We start from the raw sequence: 21,559 nt of genomic DNA on the forward strand, positions 1-21,559 counted from the left end.
TATTTATATTGTGCTTTAATAAATACAAATGAACTGTTGCTGTGTCACTTGGTCTTTTGTCCTGTAAGTGGAAACTGTTGATGTGTTATATACCCAGAAGGACTGTAAGCATTTCGGCATTGAACGGTTAAAACACGTTGAAAAGTGAAAGGTTTTTAGCCGACTATTTGTAGACGTTGATTCAACGCTCACGTTTAGACCAGATATCAACGTGATGTCCAAAACTGGCTTTCAACTGATAAATGTGGATGTGGTTTCTTAGTAAGCCTCTAAATCATGATATATTAGTATTAGCACAATGTAGAGGACGAAAAATTATAGTATTGCAAATCACGTTTAAATCTGGTCTAAGCGTGAACGTCTGTTTAACGTCTACAAATAGTCGGCAAAAAACCTTTCACTTTTGAACCAATTCTGAACGTCTTTTCAACGTTGGGCAAAGACGTCTTTTAAACGTCTTTTGAACGGAAAAATGCTCACTGGGCTTGGTTATAACGAGTGGTTATTTGAGTTACTGTTGCCTTTATATCATCTCCATCCACTCTGCTCATTCTCCTCTGACCTCTGACATCAACAAGGCATTTTCGTCCACACAACTGCCGCTCACTGGATCTTTTCTCTTTTTCGGACCACTCTCTGTAAACCCTATGGTTGTACGTGTAAATCCCAGTTGATCAGCAGCTTATGAAATACTCAGACCAGCCCGTCTGGCACCAACAACCATGCCACGTTCAAAGTCTCCGTTCTGATGCTCGGTTTGAACTTCAGCAAGTCGTCTTCACCACGTCTAGATGAACTAAATGCATTGAGTTGCTGCCATGTGATTGGCTGATTAGCTATTTGTGTAATTAAACAGGTGTGCCTAATAAAGTGGCCGGTGAGTGTATATAATACAGTCAGCTGCTAGATTATAAGATTGTCTTATAATGTAAAAAGAAAATTGAAATGTATAGTGCATGGTCTTTAATAGCAAATGACTCAGACCTTTGGTTCTCATTAGTACTTGAAGTTTGATGATTTAATTCCAAGTATGGCGCTGCTCAACCATTTCACCTCTCCAATGAACAAACTCTTTATAGGCTAGCTAAGAAAATGACCTGAAACTGGAGGTATCAGAGACGCTAAATGACATAAGGGAAACTACTTGGATGTTTTCTTACTGATGTGGGATCATGACATCATAAGGGGCGGGGTTTTAGGAACACCCCTATGGGACAAGCAGCACTAAATGGGAAAAGTCAGAGAAAGTGTGATCTACATAGCAGCAGCCTTAACAAACATACCATACGTTTAGGCCGGGCAGTACAACAAATTAAAAAAAATTAAAAAAAAGGCAAAACAGACACTTTAGGTTGTCATGGATTTATTCAATGTCAGTCTGGATGCATAGAAGTAGCTTTTGATGTCAGCACAAACACACCCTTAAAATAAGTACAGCACAGCTTCTGAAGACTTCAGTGTTGTTTTTGGCACGCAGCGTTCAACTGAAAACGCTGGCACGACACAGAAAGGAGCTGATAAGCTGGAATCTGACATCGGGTGTTAAGGGCCGGCCCCGCATACAATAAGTGATATATTCAGAGTCCTAATTAAAACGGTAGACACTTTTCAGCCGCATTCAAAAGCAGCGCACCAGATCAAAGGCTTTAGCTAATTAGCACCGACACCTAATGTGCACCCCCCCCCCCTCACAGTTTCATTATGTACGTGTCCAACATGAGCACCCGAACACTGCTTTTCATGCTCTTCAAAGAAGGGCCTTTTAACCCTTTGAGTGACACTCCTGCTCTTAAACTTTTGCTAAACCAGAGCAGTGGAAGATCATTTGTTTGACAGTACATTGGAAACTCACTACAGCGGCACTTGCCAGCTGCAAAACACATCTAACGCAATGCAAGACGGAGACCACAGAGGATTTCATAAATAAAACATTCACAGCGACATTAACGTCTCTTCCAATTTGGTTAACAGCTTCGTCTCGTCTGTTCTCCCTGAGCTTTACCGACGCTTCCTCAGCACTGCACGAGGAATCCGATGTCTGCATTTCTCTTTGCATTCCACAACTTTGCAGCGACTGAGCAGTGCACGTCTTGTTGTACTGTGCAGGGTGTGCAACCAAACCGTTCTCATTCCCGACTCGACAAACACACGGCAGCTTGGTCAGTGGCCCTCGGCGTCTGATGCACGCACCGAGGGCAAGATGCCGTCAGATCCTACACACTGGCCCTTTAAGAGGTATTTCTGTAAATTGACTGGCAACAATCATGTTTGTTGTCATTATCCTGTTGCTATGTTTCATGGATGTACCTGTAGGAAGCTAGCTAGCTATGTAGGAATGGATGTGATAACTACCATTATTACACAATGACCAAAACCACAGAAATAACACCCAGAACCAGAATAATCATGTAATTACCGTAATTGCAGTTTTAAAACAACGGCAATATTAATTGCACAAATACCTTAATTAAATTAAAAGTGTTCAAAAAACGTTTAGTGTAGGAATTAAAACTAAATCTGCTTCGTGTTGTATTAATCATATTGATCCAACAGTTGTTTAAAGATCTATTTTGTCTCCTTTCACACAACTTACTGTGCTACCAAACATCATTAGGAGAGAGGTTTCCAACTTTTCAAATTTGTTCATACTTATTAAGAGACTAAATGCTTTAGTAACATCGGGCACCCTTTAAGCATGAACTCCAAAGATTGAGTGGATTTAAGCACGAAAAGTCATCAGCTGAACTGATTAATGAAACTCTGTTAACTCTTATGATTACAATATCATCGAGAGGAAAAACACCAATTTACACTTGAAGTAATAAAACAAAACGTCAATGAGGAATGAAGAAGACATCGTCTCCTGTAAGCACGTTAAATATCTCGATCACATTAGTTTCCATGTGCAATCCTCTCGTGTCTCACCTCATAACTAATGGGCTTTCCCATGTATCTGTAAGAACGTCAAACCTCTTTACAATTTCATGAACTTGTAATGTATCGCATCATTCACAAATGTCATTATTACATTTCCTGAGATGACAGAATACTTCTCTAAAACGCTGCCCGAACATCCATTAAACATAAATCCCATCTTTCTCCAACTGAAGTCTTTTTGTGGCAGAGGAGAATCAGGAGAGTGCTCTGAAGGATTATTCCCTTTGAGTGATTCACAACTTATACATTCAAAATGTAAAAAATTACCAAAACAAATGTTTGTTAGTCTAAATGTGCAAACAAGCGCTGGGTACCCCCCCCCCCCCCGTCACAACTCTCAAATAAACACAAAGAACTGCTGAATATAAAGTTACTTGAGTGCCGGTAAACGCCACAGCTGTGGATGACGCACATGTGAGTGTTAACGCCAGGATGACAGCGTCTCAGACAGCAGTGAATTTCGATCCAACGGATCCAGAGCTAAACGTCATACTGGTCACCAGCGATGACGATGAGCCCTCCCCCTCCAGGGCCTCTGCTCCAATCAGGCCCTGAAGGTGCAAGTTGAGGATGGAGTCGGCGATGATGCGGGCGGTTTGCTTCTGGTACCCCCCAGATGTCACCATGAGTATAGGGATGCCCTGTCTCCTGGCGGCCCTGAACACGATCTCGTCTCTCTTTATGATGCCCTGGCAGAGAGGGACGAGAAGAGATCTGGTCGGTCAGTACAGGGCCTTGGGTGGTACAGTTGGGTCCATTTCAGTTTGTGTTGGTCGTGTTGGTTTACCAGAAGGTTCATGTCTTTATTTTGGGGTGAGGACAACGACGGGTTTCCACCAGCCATTGCATTGCAAGCCCAGCGGCCCGTAACCTAAATTACAAATCCTGCTATGACGAAGGCATCACCCACCCTACTCTGCCTCTGATTGGCTAGTATGTCCTTGGGTTAGATTGGTTAGGTCCATTTGACTCTAAATGGACCATCATTTACGAAATGAACATTATGCTGTATTGAAGAAGACTTGAAACTAGAGATTGAGACCATAAACTCATGTTCACAATGTTTACTGAGGTAATAAATCAAGAGAGAAGTAGAGTCATTTTCTCATAGACTTCTATACAACCAGAGGAGTCGCCCCCTGGTGGACATTAGAGAGAATGCAGGTTTAAGGCACTTCCGCATTGGCTTCACTTTTCAGAACCGGTTGGTTAGATTAAGGCATTAGGGATTGGTTAGGGTTAGGTAGTCGCAATAGAGGGATTCGGAATATTGCGGCCCGTAACGTTAGTGAACTTGCGTGTCTTGCTTGCCACCTGCTGAAAAAGTGAACAGGGTTAGCCTCGATGTAAGCGACAACTTCAGCCCATGATGGGCTGTCCTTTAAGGTGGACAAGCCAGTCTCATTTTTTTGACAAGCTGCTCCACCTAGTTTGGTAATTTGGTTTACCTGTCCTGTGTTCGGCTGAATATCAAATCGTTATTAAAATGTTGACACCGGCCCGACCCTGTTAAATAGCACCAGTGACTTATCTGAATTGTGTCAGGCTTCTGTCAAATGCTTACCCACGCTGCCCTCCTCCCCTGAGCAGAGAGGGGAGGCCTGTTCATACATCTCACCGCTCCACTGCGGAGCAGCAAACTTCTCAGGAAAGAACCACTCATCTGTGTTCGTCTAGGGATTGAAAGTGGGAACAGCTTGTGTCCAAAATCTCATTGATTAGGGAGCAATTTGTAGCACAATGACGGATTTCGAACATTATTCAGCATGACAGAAACACATGTTTAACCACAACTTTAAATAACAGTTACTTAACTGCAACAAGAGTTTTTTTTTTTTTTTTAATTCTATTTCAGGCCATATACCAGCCCAAAATCCCAAATTAGCTCTGCAACACACATCAGCATACCATCCCCACTAACGCATTCTGCAGATCCGCCTTATTTGCTCCAATTATTCTCTGGAATTTGCGGGATCACTAGCAGGGTATATCTGCACACAGGAAGTAATAAATCCACATTTGGCTCATGCGTATCTGCTCCCAGTATGCTTTCAGATTTCCTGACAAATCAGCTGCACAAAGTGCTCACGCGACCCGACACAGCTGAGCCTGCCACCTCCACATTCAGACGCTTCTCCTGCCACCGCAGCACTGCAGATAAAGAACTGTTTCATCAACAGTTGTCTTCTCTGGGGATTTCTTCCACCCTTCATATCTGTATGTAATGACATCTAAATGCAACCAAATGTAATGGCAACCAAACCTCCAGAAGAACGTTGTGAAGAAACTAGGGATGTCAATGATTAATGGATTATCAGTTAGTTGCCGTTAATAATTTAACAGATTGAACATATGACCCTATAATGCAGAAGATGACCAACTGTACAACAAACACACCACCCTGCCATCCGGGGAAGAAAGAAGTCGTGGCGTGCCTCGCTCTGCTCGCTGAGGCCGTCCTGTTGACCAACTCCGAAGCATCAAGTTGTTGTTTGGTGGCTGCGTGGTTCAGCTATCTGAGGCTCATGCTAACGCCAAACTGGACGTTATCCACACAAACGTGGTGAACTGTGTGAGGGACACACTCCCCGGCTCCGAGTGCAGTGTAAAGTCGGAGTTCTGACCAGCTGAGCAACTTTTTCCAGCAGCTGGGCTAACGTTAGCTAGGGTGAACTACACATCAGTCCATCATGTAGATCAGGTGTGCAAATTATTTTAGATAACACAGGTCTGTTGTCGGAAGAGTGAAGTAACCTGATTTGCACTCAATAACAATACAGGTTATTTACTGTTGAAGGATACAGCCATTCTGATTAAAAGTGAATTCAATGTCCGACTCATGGTGTCCTCTAAGGAGGCTGGAAGTTGTGCAGCTGTTTGCTACGTGTACACTGCAGGACACAACTGTCATACTGTTGTTGAATAGCGACAGACGGGAGCTCCGCAGCTTTAAATTAAGTCATTAACTTGTGTTATTTAGTTTGCCATTCAAGTAACTTGGTGTTTACTCGATCTGTTTCAACTCCTAACGTTGCTTACTGTGATGTTGCGCCCAACATGGGTCATGTCAGTGGTTCAAACTGTTTTCTAATGGTCTTTAGACTGTCGGTGAAAGAAATTGCTCAACTTTAACATTCTGGGTGAAGTGTACTGATGCAGCACCTGTGGTGATATGGAGAGTCCTCCGAGGGGGTCCCCATCCAAGATGTCCGTGCCCGCGTTGTAGACGATGATGTCGGGGCGGACCTCGTTCAGCGCCCCATCGGTGTGGAGCTCTACTTTCTGGAGGTACTCAGAGTCCTCTGTGCCCCAGTCCAGCTCCACCTTCCTCTTTATGGCTCCTGGAGGAACGGAGACATCACGAACACCCTCATAGGTATGGAAGGCTAATAATATCTGCAAGATCTCCTGCATCAGGCAGAGTAAAGGCTTACAAAGCAAATTTCTGCTTGGTGAATTCTTATGGAATATTCAGGTAGGTAATTGTGTTTCTCCATCTATAGAACACACAGCTGTGTAAATCTGACGCAACGCTTTACTTAATGAATATTTCAAATAATTAATGGCAAATGATGAAAAAGGGTAATTAGGAGACCAAATGTTTTAAAATTCAAACAGTATTATCTGCCAAAGCGGGAAAGAGCAATGCAATAGCATGTGAAAGCGATTTCTGGGTAATTTTTCCAAGAAGACTTGAAAGAGGAAAAAAACAAATGTCCAACAAGTATAAGCTTTGGTCTGTGAAAGCACAAGGAAATAACTGTGTCTTGGAGAAAAAATATGGAGAATGGAGTATTTTTTTATCTTAAACAAGCCAGGATGTACATTTTATGTCACTTTATTGAGGGGTAGAGACGATTACAATATTCAATTAGTTGCAGAGCGACAGATAGCCGACGGACAGGGGAGAATTTTCTTAACTGTGACGTTTCGTCCCCCAGTTGTTAGAATTGGGGCGCAATCGTAACATGTGGTTGCTGTCGGATCAGCTATAACGTAGTGACAGATTAGTGTGCATAAAAGCCGTGATTATAGTGTTGTGTGGACTCCTGTGTGACAGATTTCCTGCTAAGTGCTAACAGAGCTAGGGGTAGTGCAGAGGGAAATCACAGCACAAGTAAAAATGGCACTGAGTGACATCCAGGGACCAGAACTGGAGGAGGGGGCCCCCTCCACTCCAACCTCATCCTCCAACCAGACATCAGTAGCAGTGTGGAGCAGAATACACATGACACATTAAGTACCCCAGAATAAAAAATATACATTTTTCCTCTTACCTGTAGTGCTACTCATCAGTCTAGATTGTGTTGGTGTGAGATATCTGACGTAGAGACGTCTGCCTTCTCTCTTAATATATGAGAACAAGATTGCTTTCGGCTTGTAGTGCTCAAAGGGCTAAAAAAGCTAAATCATGACCCGGTTCCTTAAATTAATCCAAAGACCTTTTTGTGAGCAGTATCATGAACTGTAGGAACTATTCTCTTTCTACCGAACTACAGAAGGAAGCGTGCATCTACTCATGGACGAGTCTTAAACCTGCATTCTTGCTGAAGTCTGGTTGTATAGAAGTCTATGAGAAAATGACTCTACTTCTCTCTTGATTTATTACCTCAGTAAACATTGTAAACATGAGTGTATGTCTCAATCTCTAGTTTCAAGTCTTCTTCAATACAGCATGATGTTCATTTAGTACGCTATGGTCCAGTTAGAGTCACATAGACCAAAAAGCAGGGTTTTGCTATTTGACAGGTCGCTGCCACTATCGTTCATTGGTTGCAAAAAGCCAAGATGGCGACGACCAAATTGCCAAACTTGAGGCTTCAAAACTGCAGTCCACAAACCAATGGGTGATGTCACCATGACTACGTCCACCTCTTGTACAGCCTATGCTTGTGACAGAGCGAGATGTATACATTGATGGTATCCTCCTCGGTCTAACTGTAATGTTAGCTAGCTCGCTTATGCTAGGTGAGCTAGCTGTATCGAGTACAGATACACGCTTCCTTCTGCGGAGTGATACCGTTGCCAGGTGTAGTAGGGTTGAAAGAAAATAGTTCCTACATGAAACTCCGTACAACACTGTCTGTGGATTATTTTGAGTAAACGGGTCGTAATTTCTGGAAAGAGACATTGCTGTTGAGTTTTTAAAAGGCCTTTTTTGGCAATTTGAGCACCACAAGCCGTGTGTTCCTTTATGTTGAGAAGGCAGACATCTCTACAGCAGATAGCTCCAACACTCTGCCACTCACACCAAAACTCTAGATTGATGAATAACACTACAGGTAAGAGGGAAAATATGTATTTTTGATATAGGGTGAACTTTCCTATCAACCATATCAAATTTCTAGCAATACAAAAGGTTACTCTTTTTAGGAACACAGAGGAAAAAAAGCGGCCATGAGAAAACACCTGATGGTGCGATCACTCACTTTTGGCATACCCGTCCCCAGGATATATGTAGCGATTATACACATCCATGATGTACACTCGCCCATCGTCCAAGAAATCACGCTCGTGTCCGTTTCCCTGCGACAGAGTGTAAACACAAAACTCGTAAAAAAAACAAAACAAAAGCACTTTGTGTACAACAGCAATGTAAGACATCTGATCTTGCAGGTGACATTACAAAATACTGCCATTGTGAAGGATTGGGCAATTAATTGAAAAGTATTCGAAACTCTAGCAGACCTAAGTTGGATGAATCAGATTTTTTCCATTGCCCCTGCAATGTACCTAAAAGCACAACAACAAATCGAAACCTGTAGGCATTAGACCACAAGCAGACCCAGTTTGCAGTGTGGAATCATTTCATAAGTTCAGTGAGCATGGTTGCACCTGGCATTTTTATGCAGTGTATAACCTTTGCCTTTGTGTCAATCTTCGTTGAAGAAACTGAGGTTCTTGATGTGTGGCAAAGGCCTCTTTTCTGCTCACACGCTATGTATTGGGTGCAATCCTGAAACTTGCCTTCTCTCTAATGGCCAAAATAAAGCTGATTGTATAGAAGTCTATAAGAAAATTAACCTTTTTCCTCACTCAAACATTGTAAACATGAGTTTATGATCTCAATCTCTAGTTTCAAGTCTTCTTCAATACAGCATGATGTTCATTTCGTAAATGATGGTCCATTTAGAGTCAAATAGACCATAAAGCAGGGGATACTTTAGGGCGGGGCTACCTTGCTACCTTGGGCTTCCTTGTGATTGACAGTTTGCTACTACAGCGTTTTTTCAGTCTGGGAGTTGTCCACACTTTCAACTTAGAACTTTAGCCCTTTCACAGTGTGTTTTCACTTCATGAAAGTTAATTGTAACATTTTGGTTGCCTAACAAGGTATTATTCAGCATTCTGTTCCAACAGGTTGCTTACAGAGCCGTATGCAGAGTCACTGCATTACTCCTTCGCAGTCCAAATATGGTAACTTCCGTTCCCTTGTTGTAACAAGAAAAAAAGAGGGCTCAACAGCCTCCTCATCGCTCTCTTCGTAATGCTTTTTTGTAATAATCCGCTATCGATTCGTTACAAACCCCCACAAACAAGGCGTACGCACCTTAACCTAGCGCACAGAATAGTGTCCACGAGGGTCCGCCTCCCTACACACTCCCAACTGCTCAACATTCACTCGTCAAGTTGGCTTTTGGAGACTTTGAAGGAGGCACCAATGATAATGATCATCATCGTGAACTATTATTTGGATATGGTATGGAGCCCTGCCTTCACTGGGCTCTGTAGGTCATTCCTAACAAATAAAGTGTATGTTTACAGATGGAATGCATAAATACGAAGCTAACTTTATGTGGCAGAGAGATATAAACAGCAGTATTTACCTGAAGTAAACATCAGGGATTGCCGTTATTTTCTCCCTTGTTTTGGATTGGATTCTACATTGTTGCCATCGGACTGCTTAACCCAAGTACATAGTAAAACTAAGACACCAGTATGTCTCTAGTCCATATAACGGGTATCGACCACTCTGGGTATTGTGTTGGTTTTAGTGTACTGCATGGACGAACCAACAAATTCATACTGCACTGACGGCTCGTACCGGCTTACTTGAGACATTGACTAAATCAACACCCTCTAAAAGACAGCCTGAGACTATAAATCAGCTCATATGCTGCCTGAGCTCCTGCTGCCTGAAGTCGTATTAGTCGTATCCTCTTCCTCACATACTGTACAATGAAACATTGCTGTTTCACTGCCATTTGTTAGTGTCAGCCAAAAGCCTTCAATGCTGCCTCAAACAGGCCTTTCCCTCAGTCCTTTACCAAGTTCTAACATATGTAGGCTATTACCACTTCACTGGTTCATCCGACAATGTTGGGCTATCCTCTCCTCCTGCTTATTTCTATCCTTGACAGAGGGCTGGTGTTCTCTCAAGGCGCACTGAGGCTATTTCCTCGCCTGTGTTGTTTTGGTGTCATGGTAACTCTTCAACCAGCTCACATTCGATCACACAGTAAAATGTTGTATTCTCATGATGGCATTAATGCCAGTGAAATAGAATAAAAATGATGTTTGATCATGATTTTTTTACCAGCCCTGTCATCCAAGACAGTGAGTAGAATACACTGAATGACTTTCTTAAAAAAGGAAATTTAGCACCTTTTATGTTAACGTCCAATCAGTGCTGGTGGTAAATGTAGTCAATTGAAGCATTCATTTCTCACTGCTATATTGACAGAGAAAGCGAAGTTCTCTAATCTGCGATTAAGGTAAGGTGTGAGTGCAAGTAAGGTGTCGTTTCACTGCAAGCCTCCAAAAAACAGCTTCAGTGCTTTTTAGCATGGATTCTCCAGATCTCCAGGAGAAGATATTCCCTCATTTGGTGTTTTCATGATGGTGGAGGTGAGCGTTGTCCCTCCAAGTCCAGACATAAATTTGCACTGTTTGAAAAAACAACCCCATTTCTTTTAATGGGACCACAACCGGGGTTCAGACTCAGAGAACCCCCGCTGAGGTGAAAAGGGTGAACTTAACTTAACTTAACTTTCACCACAACACAACGCAACATCCCCTGGTAATGCGCTGCTTTCCAGTCAAGTATGTACGGGCACACTTTCTTTCAAGATTACTCTGACACACGAGTAAAGTAACTGAGTTCACCTTGTGATAATTGAGATGGAGGACGAAGGATTTCACCCACAGTTATTTTGGTGTCCGATAAGCCTTGAAACTCATGGACCTATCTATGAACCATTCAATATCATATTTCATTGGCTCTCTGTGCCTGAAGCTACACAAGTTCCTGTAAAACTTCAAACAATTCAGTAAGCCTGTCTATTGCTATTGTTATGATTCTCCACTGATTATTCATCCATAAATCAACTGGACAGAATTTTAGAGACACTTTTTGATATCTACCACCCTAGAATGTGCCACAGAAGTGAGTCCATACACAAACAGTGAGTAGTATTGGTATGTGTGTTGTTCCCCCAGTGTTGATGGAAAGGTCAACTATCACTGTTTGCCTTTATTTAGGTGAAGAGTTACATTTTCTGTCACGGTGGAAGTAAAAATGTATTTGAGTCATAAAATCATCCTCTGGGTGCCTGAACCCACTCTCACTGTATACACTGCTCACAATAGACAGGCAGAGATATGCCTTCACGGCAGGGATCCAGCCTAGCTTGTCATAAATTGAACCAAAAATGGATCATTATTGTTTTGTTGCTGACAGGGTAAAAAAGCAACACAGCTGTCTCGGCCTTAATCTTAATTCACATGAGGGCAAGAGAACTTTAAGTGTTATGTTTCGGGGCTGTAATTAGGATTTTACTGCATATCTCCAATATTTCTCTTGTTCACAATTATCTGCTGAGAGGGGCACTTCAGGCCCATCTCCATGCAGATTTGCTCTTCATGAATTATTTACTCCGCATCTGTATTGATCCCCTGCTTGTGTCAATAGCTAAAGGTGCATCATTACCAATGAGTCATAGCCCCAAATGAATAGAGCTGTATACCTGGAATACAGACATTGACCTTGGGAAACTTGAGACTTCATCAATGGGTGTGTTAACATGGACATGAGTATCCCGGTTATGAAGCTTATCCCAGTTTAGCTGTGCTGCAGTACTACAGGCCTTCTGCTAATGCAACCCATTTATAATGTACAGTTGCCGTTGGACGAAATTTTCATCTTTATTCCAGGCCACGAAAAAAATACAAATTATTGGCTTGAATGGCAATATATTTACAAAACCTGAGAATTGATTCTCAAATGAACAGACAACTGTAACTGAAACAGAAGTTACAACCCTCAGCACAGCTCCAAGTAAATCATCTGAGTTGTTGAGAAAGTCATAGAGTACAGTTTCCCCAGTCAGTACAGCATGAACAATGGCACAAATGACTTAATTCAAGCCAAGGAAAGGACAAAGATGACATTTTAAGATCCTCAACTGGTAGCATAATGGGTGATAAGCTTTTTTTGTATTTATAGTTCAGAAAGAATCAAACACAGCTCAGATTTCTTTTGATAAAGATTTTCGTTTTTGTGAAAGGTCTTAATTTATTTCAGGAGTTTCTTTTGGCTTTGCTGGATTAAAAAAAAAACATTTGAATTATCATTGGTACAACAGGGAATTTATCAACAGATCTTTTCTTAATTAAAGTCAATGGGAGACCGTCACATTGGTCAATAGGACTGTGTCCAACTATAAATCCCTGCACACCGAATGATGATCAAATGTGATGGATCTACAGGACATATCGAACAATGAATTAAATCGCAAAAGTACTACTGCAGCCTCTTTTTCAAAAACACATCAGTGTAAACAAGCCCAAACATACAAGTAGCTGACATTACGGCAGATATCCCAGTGATCGTCCAATATTACCCAAACCTGGCCTGCACTCAGCTGTCTGCCAGTGGAGATCTTTTCAGATACATTCCACTGAATATGACAGTAAGGGCCAATTTGGCCTGCGGGGGAGCTTGATTGATTGGCGTTGTGGTAACAGGGGGTGGGAGTGGGGGTATTTGGTCATCAATGTCAGCTCCTAAGCAGCGATGCACATTGACACAGCGAGAGAGAGGCGAGGGGATGGTATCGGCTCACCTGATGGGCATCCAGATCGATGATGGTAGCCCTGGAGATGCCTTCCACTCTCTCGAACAGAAACTGAAAGACAGATGGGAAAATGTCTGCTTTCTCTCTGAAGATGAAACACTCACAGTTTGGATTCTTTCAAAGGGATTCCAGAGTAAACCTCACTTTAGATATTAAATTACATTTGAGTAGAAGTGCAGAGATGTCCACAATAACCTGGTTAAGCTCATATCAAGCCTTTGGTTAGCGGTCTTACTCTGACTTTTATTGAACGGAACCTCTTCAATCGGTGCATTTAAACACACGACTCCTTTCTTTTTTGTCTGCTTTAACTCGAACGTGCAAAGCATGATGCCCATCAGCTGCAGGATTTTGAACATTAATACAAAAGAAGAAAGCCAAATTGTGTAACGTTGGCTGAACAGCAGCCACTGTGGCAGTTCTAGGATAAGTGAGACCAAGCCCCCAGGAACAGCGCTGGGCTGTGTGGCAATTTTGACCAAAGTCACAATCATGTCACACCCACCGGCCCAAAAATATTTATATACCATCATCAAGGATACAGCTGTAAAATGTATTGTTTCTTTCACTTACTTAGATGTATTTTGCCGTGCATTAAATATAGACTATTACCACTTTTAAGTCTCACATTTGTATGAGTCAATTATGTTTGTGCCGTTCATGTGTGTGGGGACTTCGCTTAGTTAATCATGTCTGTAATGACGATGCTTTATGGGTCCAAAATCATGGAAGGTTAAGCGAACCTGTAAGCTTTTTTGCCGCATGCACCCGGTGACCAACATTCAGGAGTGAATGTGACATCATCTTGGAACAGGGTTGACACAACAGTACAGTTATTATTAATATAATATTAATACTCCCATTGGATGTTTTTTTGCAGTTTGCTGCCTTTTAATTGTTATTGTTGCTCGGCAACCACTGAATGAGTTTTAACGTTAGTTTCACACAAACCATGAACCGTAAGTTTCCTAGTAGTTAACGGCTCAGTTTTAATGAATGAAAACAACTTAGTGAGGCTGTAGCAGCAGAACTCTATTGAATGTATCTTTTTCATTCGTAAGAGGAAGACTGTTATTTCTTCTTTCAACAGTCACGTGGTCTCGCTTTAATCAAATAAGACCTCTAATCAAACGCTTAGCCACTAGCCATTGTTTGAATGAATGTTTCCAATGAGCAAACATCATGCCCGGTCGGGCTTCAGCCTTACCTTGATGGCCAGAGTGATATCGGCGTAGGCGCAAAAGCCCCCTCCGCTGTCGCTGGAGCAGTGGTGGAAGCCTCCTCCTGGGAAACAGCAAATCCACCGGCTCAATGTCAGGGGCATTAGACGAGCCAAGCAGGTCACTGCACATCTAAAGGAGTCTACTATTCTAAAACGACCGTAATTGGTCCCGGGGCTGTTATTGAGTTTATTGCGGCTGATGAAAATTGGTGCTGTTCCCCTGTGGTACCACAATGGATGTATTCACACCACAACGTGACCGCTCAAACGCGACTAAAATGCTTGAAGAGCACCGATGTTCAGAGCACGGATGAGAAAACCGTGAAGAGACTTTTTTTAAATTGGGATGATAACCATTCATTCAGGTTAAGAGTTATACTCCCCTCTGCCCTGCTGTGCTCGTGTTCATTAAACCGGAGAAAAGAGAAGAATTTTAATGAAGGCCAGGAAGGTCACGGGTGAAGTATGATTACCATTCATTGGCTGGCCTCCATGAACAGCCTCAACCTCCACGTCCTCGTAGTGTTGAGGCACACAATATGCAGATGTCAGACACATTTGAATAGCCTTTATATATATTCATAGTTTATTGGTGCAGAACAATCCCCCCCCCCCCCATTCATCAACAGAAGGTGCAAAGTACAAGTCTGATGCAGCTTTTCTTTTTGTTCCCCTGCTTAGCACATATAATAAAAGGATGATACTTGATCAACCTGGCCTCTGATGGCAGGGCAAATGTGTTGGAACCGTTCTCAAACTCTAAAAAGACGTTCAGTGATGTAGTGGGATCTGGACGAAAAAGGTTGCAGCCTTGCGTCAGACTTTTAAAATGGCAGCAATTACATTCCATCACAAACATATTTGGCAAAAAAGTTGTAGGATGCAAATGTACTCTGACAGGAACATTGGACGTCCAGTTTATATATTAAGCGTATCTGTACAGAAACTCACTTACCGACATTTATAGCCCATCCTCGATCGACAGCCAGTTTTGCTGCCTGTGGAAGACAAAATATTTCAGTTCAATTCTCAAAATCAACATAGACAGATGGATAAAGATGACTCTTTCTGAGTGAAACAGAATATAAATGTATCAAAGAAAATGACCTTTTCCCAGTTAACCACAAAATGCAGCAACAATCATTAAATGGCTTTTGCGCTCACGAGAAATAAATCGTGTTTACTGAACGACAAAAAAAACAAAAAACTCTGAAATTATAAGCATGTCTCAAGGTGATGCATTGAAAATGCTGCTATTCAATGCAGGGCACTGATCCCGATAAAAGACTTCTAATTCTGTTTGTGTTTACCACTGCGTCTGTTTTTCTGCCCTCCGACCATGAAGGTACAGAGCTTCTAAATCTGCATACAGAGAACCGGAGACAACTTTAACCCTCCACCCTGTCGTGTCACTTAAGGTTCCGAAAAAACAAGACCAATAGGTGACGTCACGGTGACTACGTCCACTTCTATACAGTCTATGGTCCAATATTGGCAGTTAACTCAGGTTCCTTAGATTGAATCGTCGACCACTCCGGCTCACCCCCAATGAACATGTACAATTTAAAGTTATTTTACTGAACAGATTTGGGGAACATTTTAGCAAAAGGTAGCTCAATTTACATTAATGTAAGGGTAGGTGCACACAATTACGTGTAGAACAACAGTGTATGGTAACTTTTCCTAAAGGACATCTCGAGCAGCAGAAAGAGGCGGGCAGGGTTTGTTCCACAGGTTGATCAACCCCAATCCTAATGTGCACGGCTCAGCATGACTCCTGTGGCTCCTGTTAAGGAACCACCGGGGCTTATCTGAAAAGACCTTTGGATATCATTTGAAATACATCGAATGTATGCACAGAACAACATACAATGTGCCATATTTGCATAATACGGATGAGCTAACGCACGTTCAAGTCTGTAGCCGTACTTTTGTCACATTAGCTTCCCGCCTATTTTCCTTATTCCTCATTCTTCCTTTTTGCATAACAACATTTGCAGAGATGGCTCTTAGTTTCTCCTCATGCTCCGCTGGAAACAAAGTAAACTGCACAAAGAGCACAATATTAATCAAGATTTTTCGTGGGAGAAAACTCAGAAACTAACCCTCAACAAATATTCAACCCATCCACTTCATTTGAGATATTACATGGATGAGAGGCGCTGATCAAATCAAGACAACACAATCACTTCCTGTTTACTATAGGGGATAAACACAAGCTACTCTGTTAAAATGTTGGCACAATAACAGGGATAAAATCCACTATTTGATGTACTCTCTCCCCTGGCGTACTTCAGGGCTCTGTCCTTGGCCCACACCTGTTCTCCCTTTAACAATCTCTCTTTACTCAGTCATGACACCTCACATTTTTAGACCACTGCAAATCAGACAGCACTAGACTTTCCCTTCTTCTTCTCTGACATAACGACAGGTTCATGACCGGATGGCCTCTCCAAGTGCATGTTGTGTCACCACTGCAAGATGAATATGGTTGCTTTTTCGTCACTGGGAAACACTCTACGAGATCTCTTATAGTTGCCACATTTGTCAAAAAAAACCCTGGATGCGACTGTTGTCAAGCAAACTGCCTCACAATCACCCATCCTTCTGATTTGCTTTCAGGACGTTCCAAGCAATCTTGGAAGGTCCTGGTCCTACTTGTTCATTTCTAGTCACTATATGTGGTTGTGGAGCTCCAACAAAAGGAACAATTTACAGTTTTTCCATGGAAGTCATTCTCCCTCAACAGGCTTCCCCCTCTTCGCAGGTGTTCACCTCTCACACACACACACACACACACACACACACACACACACACACACACACACACACACACACACACACACACACACACACACACACACACACACACACACACACACACTTTGTGTCCCGCCTCAGGGTATCCTCTATCAGCAAGGACAAAACAACTACTTTTCACTCCCCTTAACTTTACAACATTTGCATGAAACATCAAATTAAAGTCTACAGAACTGTTTTGACATCAAACCTTGTTGCTAAATCTTCATCATCACATACAAAGCTTGAAGGTGATGTAGAGTTTCTAACGGTTGACTGAACAAGGTGAATGTCTCCTGCACCGTATCTAGGACTAAATGTCCTCTCTAGAGACAAGCAATTTTAAAAAATTGTGCCTGTCTAAGACGTGTTTTTCATGAGAGATAAAGCAGTGTTTGGTGGGAACCAGCCTATGGAGCTCAACACAACACCAGCAGAGTGAACCATGTGCTGGACTGATGTGGATTTGGCCTCAATGCTAACAGCTAACGGAGCTACCGTACACTCTCTGCAACTCAGCCGCTGCTACGCGGTTAGACAGCTTGGTGAGTTTGATTTGACTTTTGGCTAGTTTGTATGAAGTGTATCATACAACGCCTTCTAGGCGATTGCTTGCATACGTTGCCTTTAGTTTTTGAATTAGAATGAAGTGTTTTTAAGAAGCTTTAGAACGCGTTGGTTGCGTACATCACCGGCTGTAAGATGGCTCACTTTCTTGGTGTTGGAAGGTGTGTTTGGCTAGCAGCTAACGTAATCAGCAGACTGCTGTAATCTGCAACTCAGCTGCTGCGAAGCGGGTACACAGCTTTATTTGGTTTTTGGCAAGATTGCATAAAATGTGTTAAGAAATTAAAAGCTGTAGAAATCCCTACAAAATCTGTATTTAAATGTAAATGATCTAAATTTCATGATGCTGTTTGTGTGCAGGAAGCTGCATATGTGATCTGTGATGCACCTGCAGAAGCTTGTATTTTGTGACAGAGGTAACAGAGACTCTACTGGATCACGCCTGTATTTGATAGCGGTACACTACAGAACATGTGTTCTTATGACAAATGAGGGCAATTAAAAGGGAAGATGGGTTAAAACATGTTAATATTACAAGCTACAGACATGAAGAGAATGGGGCTCTCAGAAACCTACCATTATTGTTCCTCCAGTCTGTGTCCGCAAAGGCCTCAACACTTTCCGCTGCACCAGGAAATTAGGCAGAAACATCAGAGGTGGGATTTCTGTGATCGTTGCCACCTTCAGAGACCACTGAAAGAGAACACAATAAACACAGTATATACATAGACCTTCTATCTGTGCTATGACTCTATCCATTGTCAGGGAAACAAACCCACACATGGACCTCGTTGACGGAAAAGCACAGAAAGCCCAACAGAGGGTTTCAATGTGAGCCCACCAGGGTTTGGATATAAAAGGTGTACCCGAGCTGACTAAAGGAATGCACGACAATGCTGCCGGTGGGCTTAGTCTTGAGCCGCGACTCTCACATGAGAACAGGATAGCACAGAGGAATGCTAATTCATAACACAGTACACAACAGGTCCCTCTCTTGAGCCCTCCAAGACATACCAAGATACCTTTACGAGATGTTAACAGCACTGACTGTATGGTGAATGGTGATTACATGCTTAAGAAAACATTGTATTATATTTCATGTCTACCAATAGATGGTCCTAAATGCTACACACTGTTCCTTTAAAAGTGGGACGGTTCTTATTGACTCAAATGACCTAGAGAGGTACTGGTCGGAATATGCTCGACATGATTGATTTGAATGAGGACGAACTCCCTTTTGGGAGAGTCCAGGGCATTTCAATGAGAACTCTCTGCTCTGTTGCAACATGAGAGGAAAAAAAGTCAAACAGAGAAAACCCCAGACAACACACTCTTTGAATCACATTGATGCCAGTACTACATGGGAACATACAGCAACATGTCATCGTAATAACTAATGAAGCTCTTCAAGTTCGACTGAGCGATGCATGTAATAGAGGAGATGAGCTGTAGTGAACACGCCATGCTGTGGTAATGAGAGGTGCACTGAAGGTTGGCGGTGTTGAGGTGAAACTAACCTTTAATCTGTTGAGGTAGCGTTTGGTGTGAACCACCAGCAGATCCTCTTCAGTCGCTTCACGCGCTTCCACGATGTTCCCGTCGGTGACCAGCTGCTCCTCTGAGACAAAAGGCATCGTTTGATTAGGAGTCACATAGATCGAGCAGGAGTTCTTTTCCAACTTTTGCGCAAAACAATTTTCACAAGGCTAATGTGGGAGGAAGCCGAGGGACCCGGAGAAAACCCACGGCAACGCGGGGAGAACATGCACACCGCACACAGACAGAGGCTACATTCATACTGCAGGCAAAAAGTAGCACAAAGTACAACTGGTTTTTGCACATATGTGACAGATTTGTTACCATTACAGTGTGAACAGCACAAATCACATGGAATCGGATCTTTTTTTTGACTTTTCCATTTGCGAAATAGGTCCGATTGTTCTCAATGCGACCTCTGAAGTCATTTTAGAATTAATGCCGCTTTTACGTCACTCTAGCTCGACTTTCGTTACAATTCTACGCTGTGAAGACATTGGCGTCCCGTTCCCACCACCCGTGACTCTTACTCCACATAAACACACAACTCGGTAAAGAGCATTGCGCCACAAAGCGTCATTGTTAAAAATGTGTCTCTTGTCTTGTTGTCATCGGCTCAAGAATTCGCTGGCTTTCCACTGCCATAAATGAATGAACAATTTCATAAAATAATGTAAAAATCGGATCGGAGCAATGAATCTGAATTAAAACTTGCAGCCAAGGATATGTTTAAGGTAATTTGTCAGTCAGTCATTTACTTATTTTCTTTACTATAATTGCTTTTATATTTTTCTGTATTATTTATTCAAGTAGTTGTTGAACTTACTCACAAACATTATCATTTATTTATTTCTCTCTCCTCGCACATCCTTCTGGTCACAGTTTTTCATATATATATATATATATATATATATATATATATATATATATATATATATATATATATATATGATAGATGGTAGATGGACCGTACTTACAGTAGCTGTACGTAAGATGCCACCTGCCCATCAGGAGGACTATCTAACGATCACACACTGGAGACACAGCTACGGGGTTTGGGGTTAGGTGTGTCGACATGGACCAGCTGGGGATCGAACCACCGATCCCCATAATCCCCCGATCCCCCGATAATTGAAGGACGACCCTGCTCTACCACTGAGCCACAGTCGCCCATACAGGACACACTTACATGTACAATACTCCCACAAACAGAAATCGGATCTATATTCAAATCATAACGTTGGTTTCACACGTCTCGTGTTGACGTCTGTATATTTTCTCACAGGGTTTTTCTTTCTAACATGTAAGCTGTACGTCACAATGACAACCTTAGTTCCATTACATAGTCTCTCCACCAGGGGGCACTGAAACGTACAACTGAACTGTCCTGCCAAGACATTCAGGAATCCTTAAAAAATACATTTAAAAAAACATAAATGGGCCAATATATCAAACGCGTCGGATTTGTTTTATTCGTCGAGCAACAACCGTATATGAAAGCAGACCCAGCACTGACGATACATTCGTCCTAGAAATAGGGCTGGGTGACAGACCAATATAATTACATATACACTATTTACATATTTGTGTAATAACAAATTTAAATCATTTGATATAAATCTTTACGTCTAAATGAATGACATGTTTAGTGACACCACATTCTGTCACAACCTCACTGCAAACATTACTTCAGAGCATTTTCCTTTTGACCTTTTCTGTCGATTAAAATACAAACCAGTCGGATCAAAGTGATGAACATGGTGCAATAACTTAACACTGACAACTCACTGCAGTAACATTGAGTTTTACAAGATGCAGATAGAGCAGTCTACACTCAGCATACGCTGCACATACTCCACAGCAACATAATTGTTAACATTATTATAATGCTACAAAGGGTATGGTTTCTTTTTTTACGTTTTTAGCGTCACATAATAGTACATTTTTGCTATATTTAGCTTATTATTTACTAACTTTAGTTGCTGCATTGTGGAACTATTTGGTTTATTCTTGGACTTTCCACCGGAACACAGAGCTGTTGTTACATGCTACAGATGTAAAAAAAAAAAAAGAGGGGGGGGGGGGTGCATCTGCCGCTCTGTCTCTTGTTTTCTTACCTTTCAAAAAGTGAATGACTTTCCCCCACTTCCCTGCATCAAACGGATGGAGCTTCTCCAGGCCCATGAAGGTCATGTTGTAGTCTGGGTGGTACACGATGGGCAGACATGTTCGAGGGATGCTGGGGTACAATTCGGTGTGGTGGGAGCTGAAAATACAATGTCAAAATAAAGAAATAGAAAAAGCACTGCTGCATTACATTCTACATGGAGCTATTTCCCCTTTGGCCTAATAAGCATTCTTGGGACAGACATGTTTGTTTGTGTGTGCTGCTCACCTCCCCGTCCCTTCATTATCTGCTTTG

The 21,559-nt window shown here is 42.1% G+C and overlaps 1 protein-coding gene across 1 annotated transcript; it reads right to left on the reverse strand.

The window, feature by feature from the left end:
- Positions 1 to 3,380: 3,380 nt before the first annotated feature.
- Positions 3,381 to 21,336, reverse strand: hdac11 (histone deacetylase 11; the record flags this gene model as incomplete). The annotated part of the gene is made up of 9 exons (XM_079297166.1): positions 21,255 to 21,336; positions 19,119 to 19,219; positions 18,178 to 18,294; positions 15,191 to 15,233; positions 14,221 to 14,297; positions 13,002 to 13,064; positions 8,367 to 8,463; positions 6,100 to 6,278; positions 3,381 to 3,626 (listed from the first exon to the last, which is right to left on the reverse strand). The coding sequence occupies exons 1-9, from the start codon at positions 21,328 to 21,330 to the stop codon at positions 3,381 to 3,383; spliced, it is 999 nt and encodes a 332-aa protein (XP_079153292.1). The 5' UTR covers positions 21,331 to 21,336.
- Between the last annotated feature and the right edge of the window lie 223 nt (positions 21,337 to 21,559).

This window comes from Melanostigma gelatinosum (genome assembly GCF_949748355.1).
Source record: "Melanostigma gelatinosum genome assembly, chromosome: 3".
Lineage (NCBI taxonomy): Eukaryota > Metazoa > Chordata > Actinopteri > Perciformes > Zoarcidae > Melanostigma > Melanostigma gelatinosum.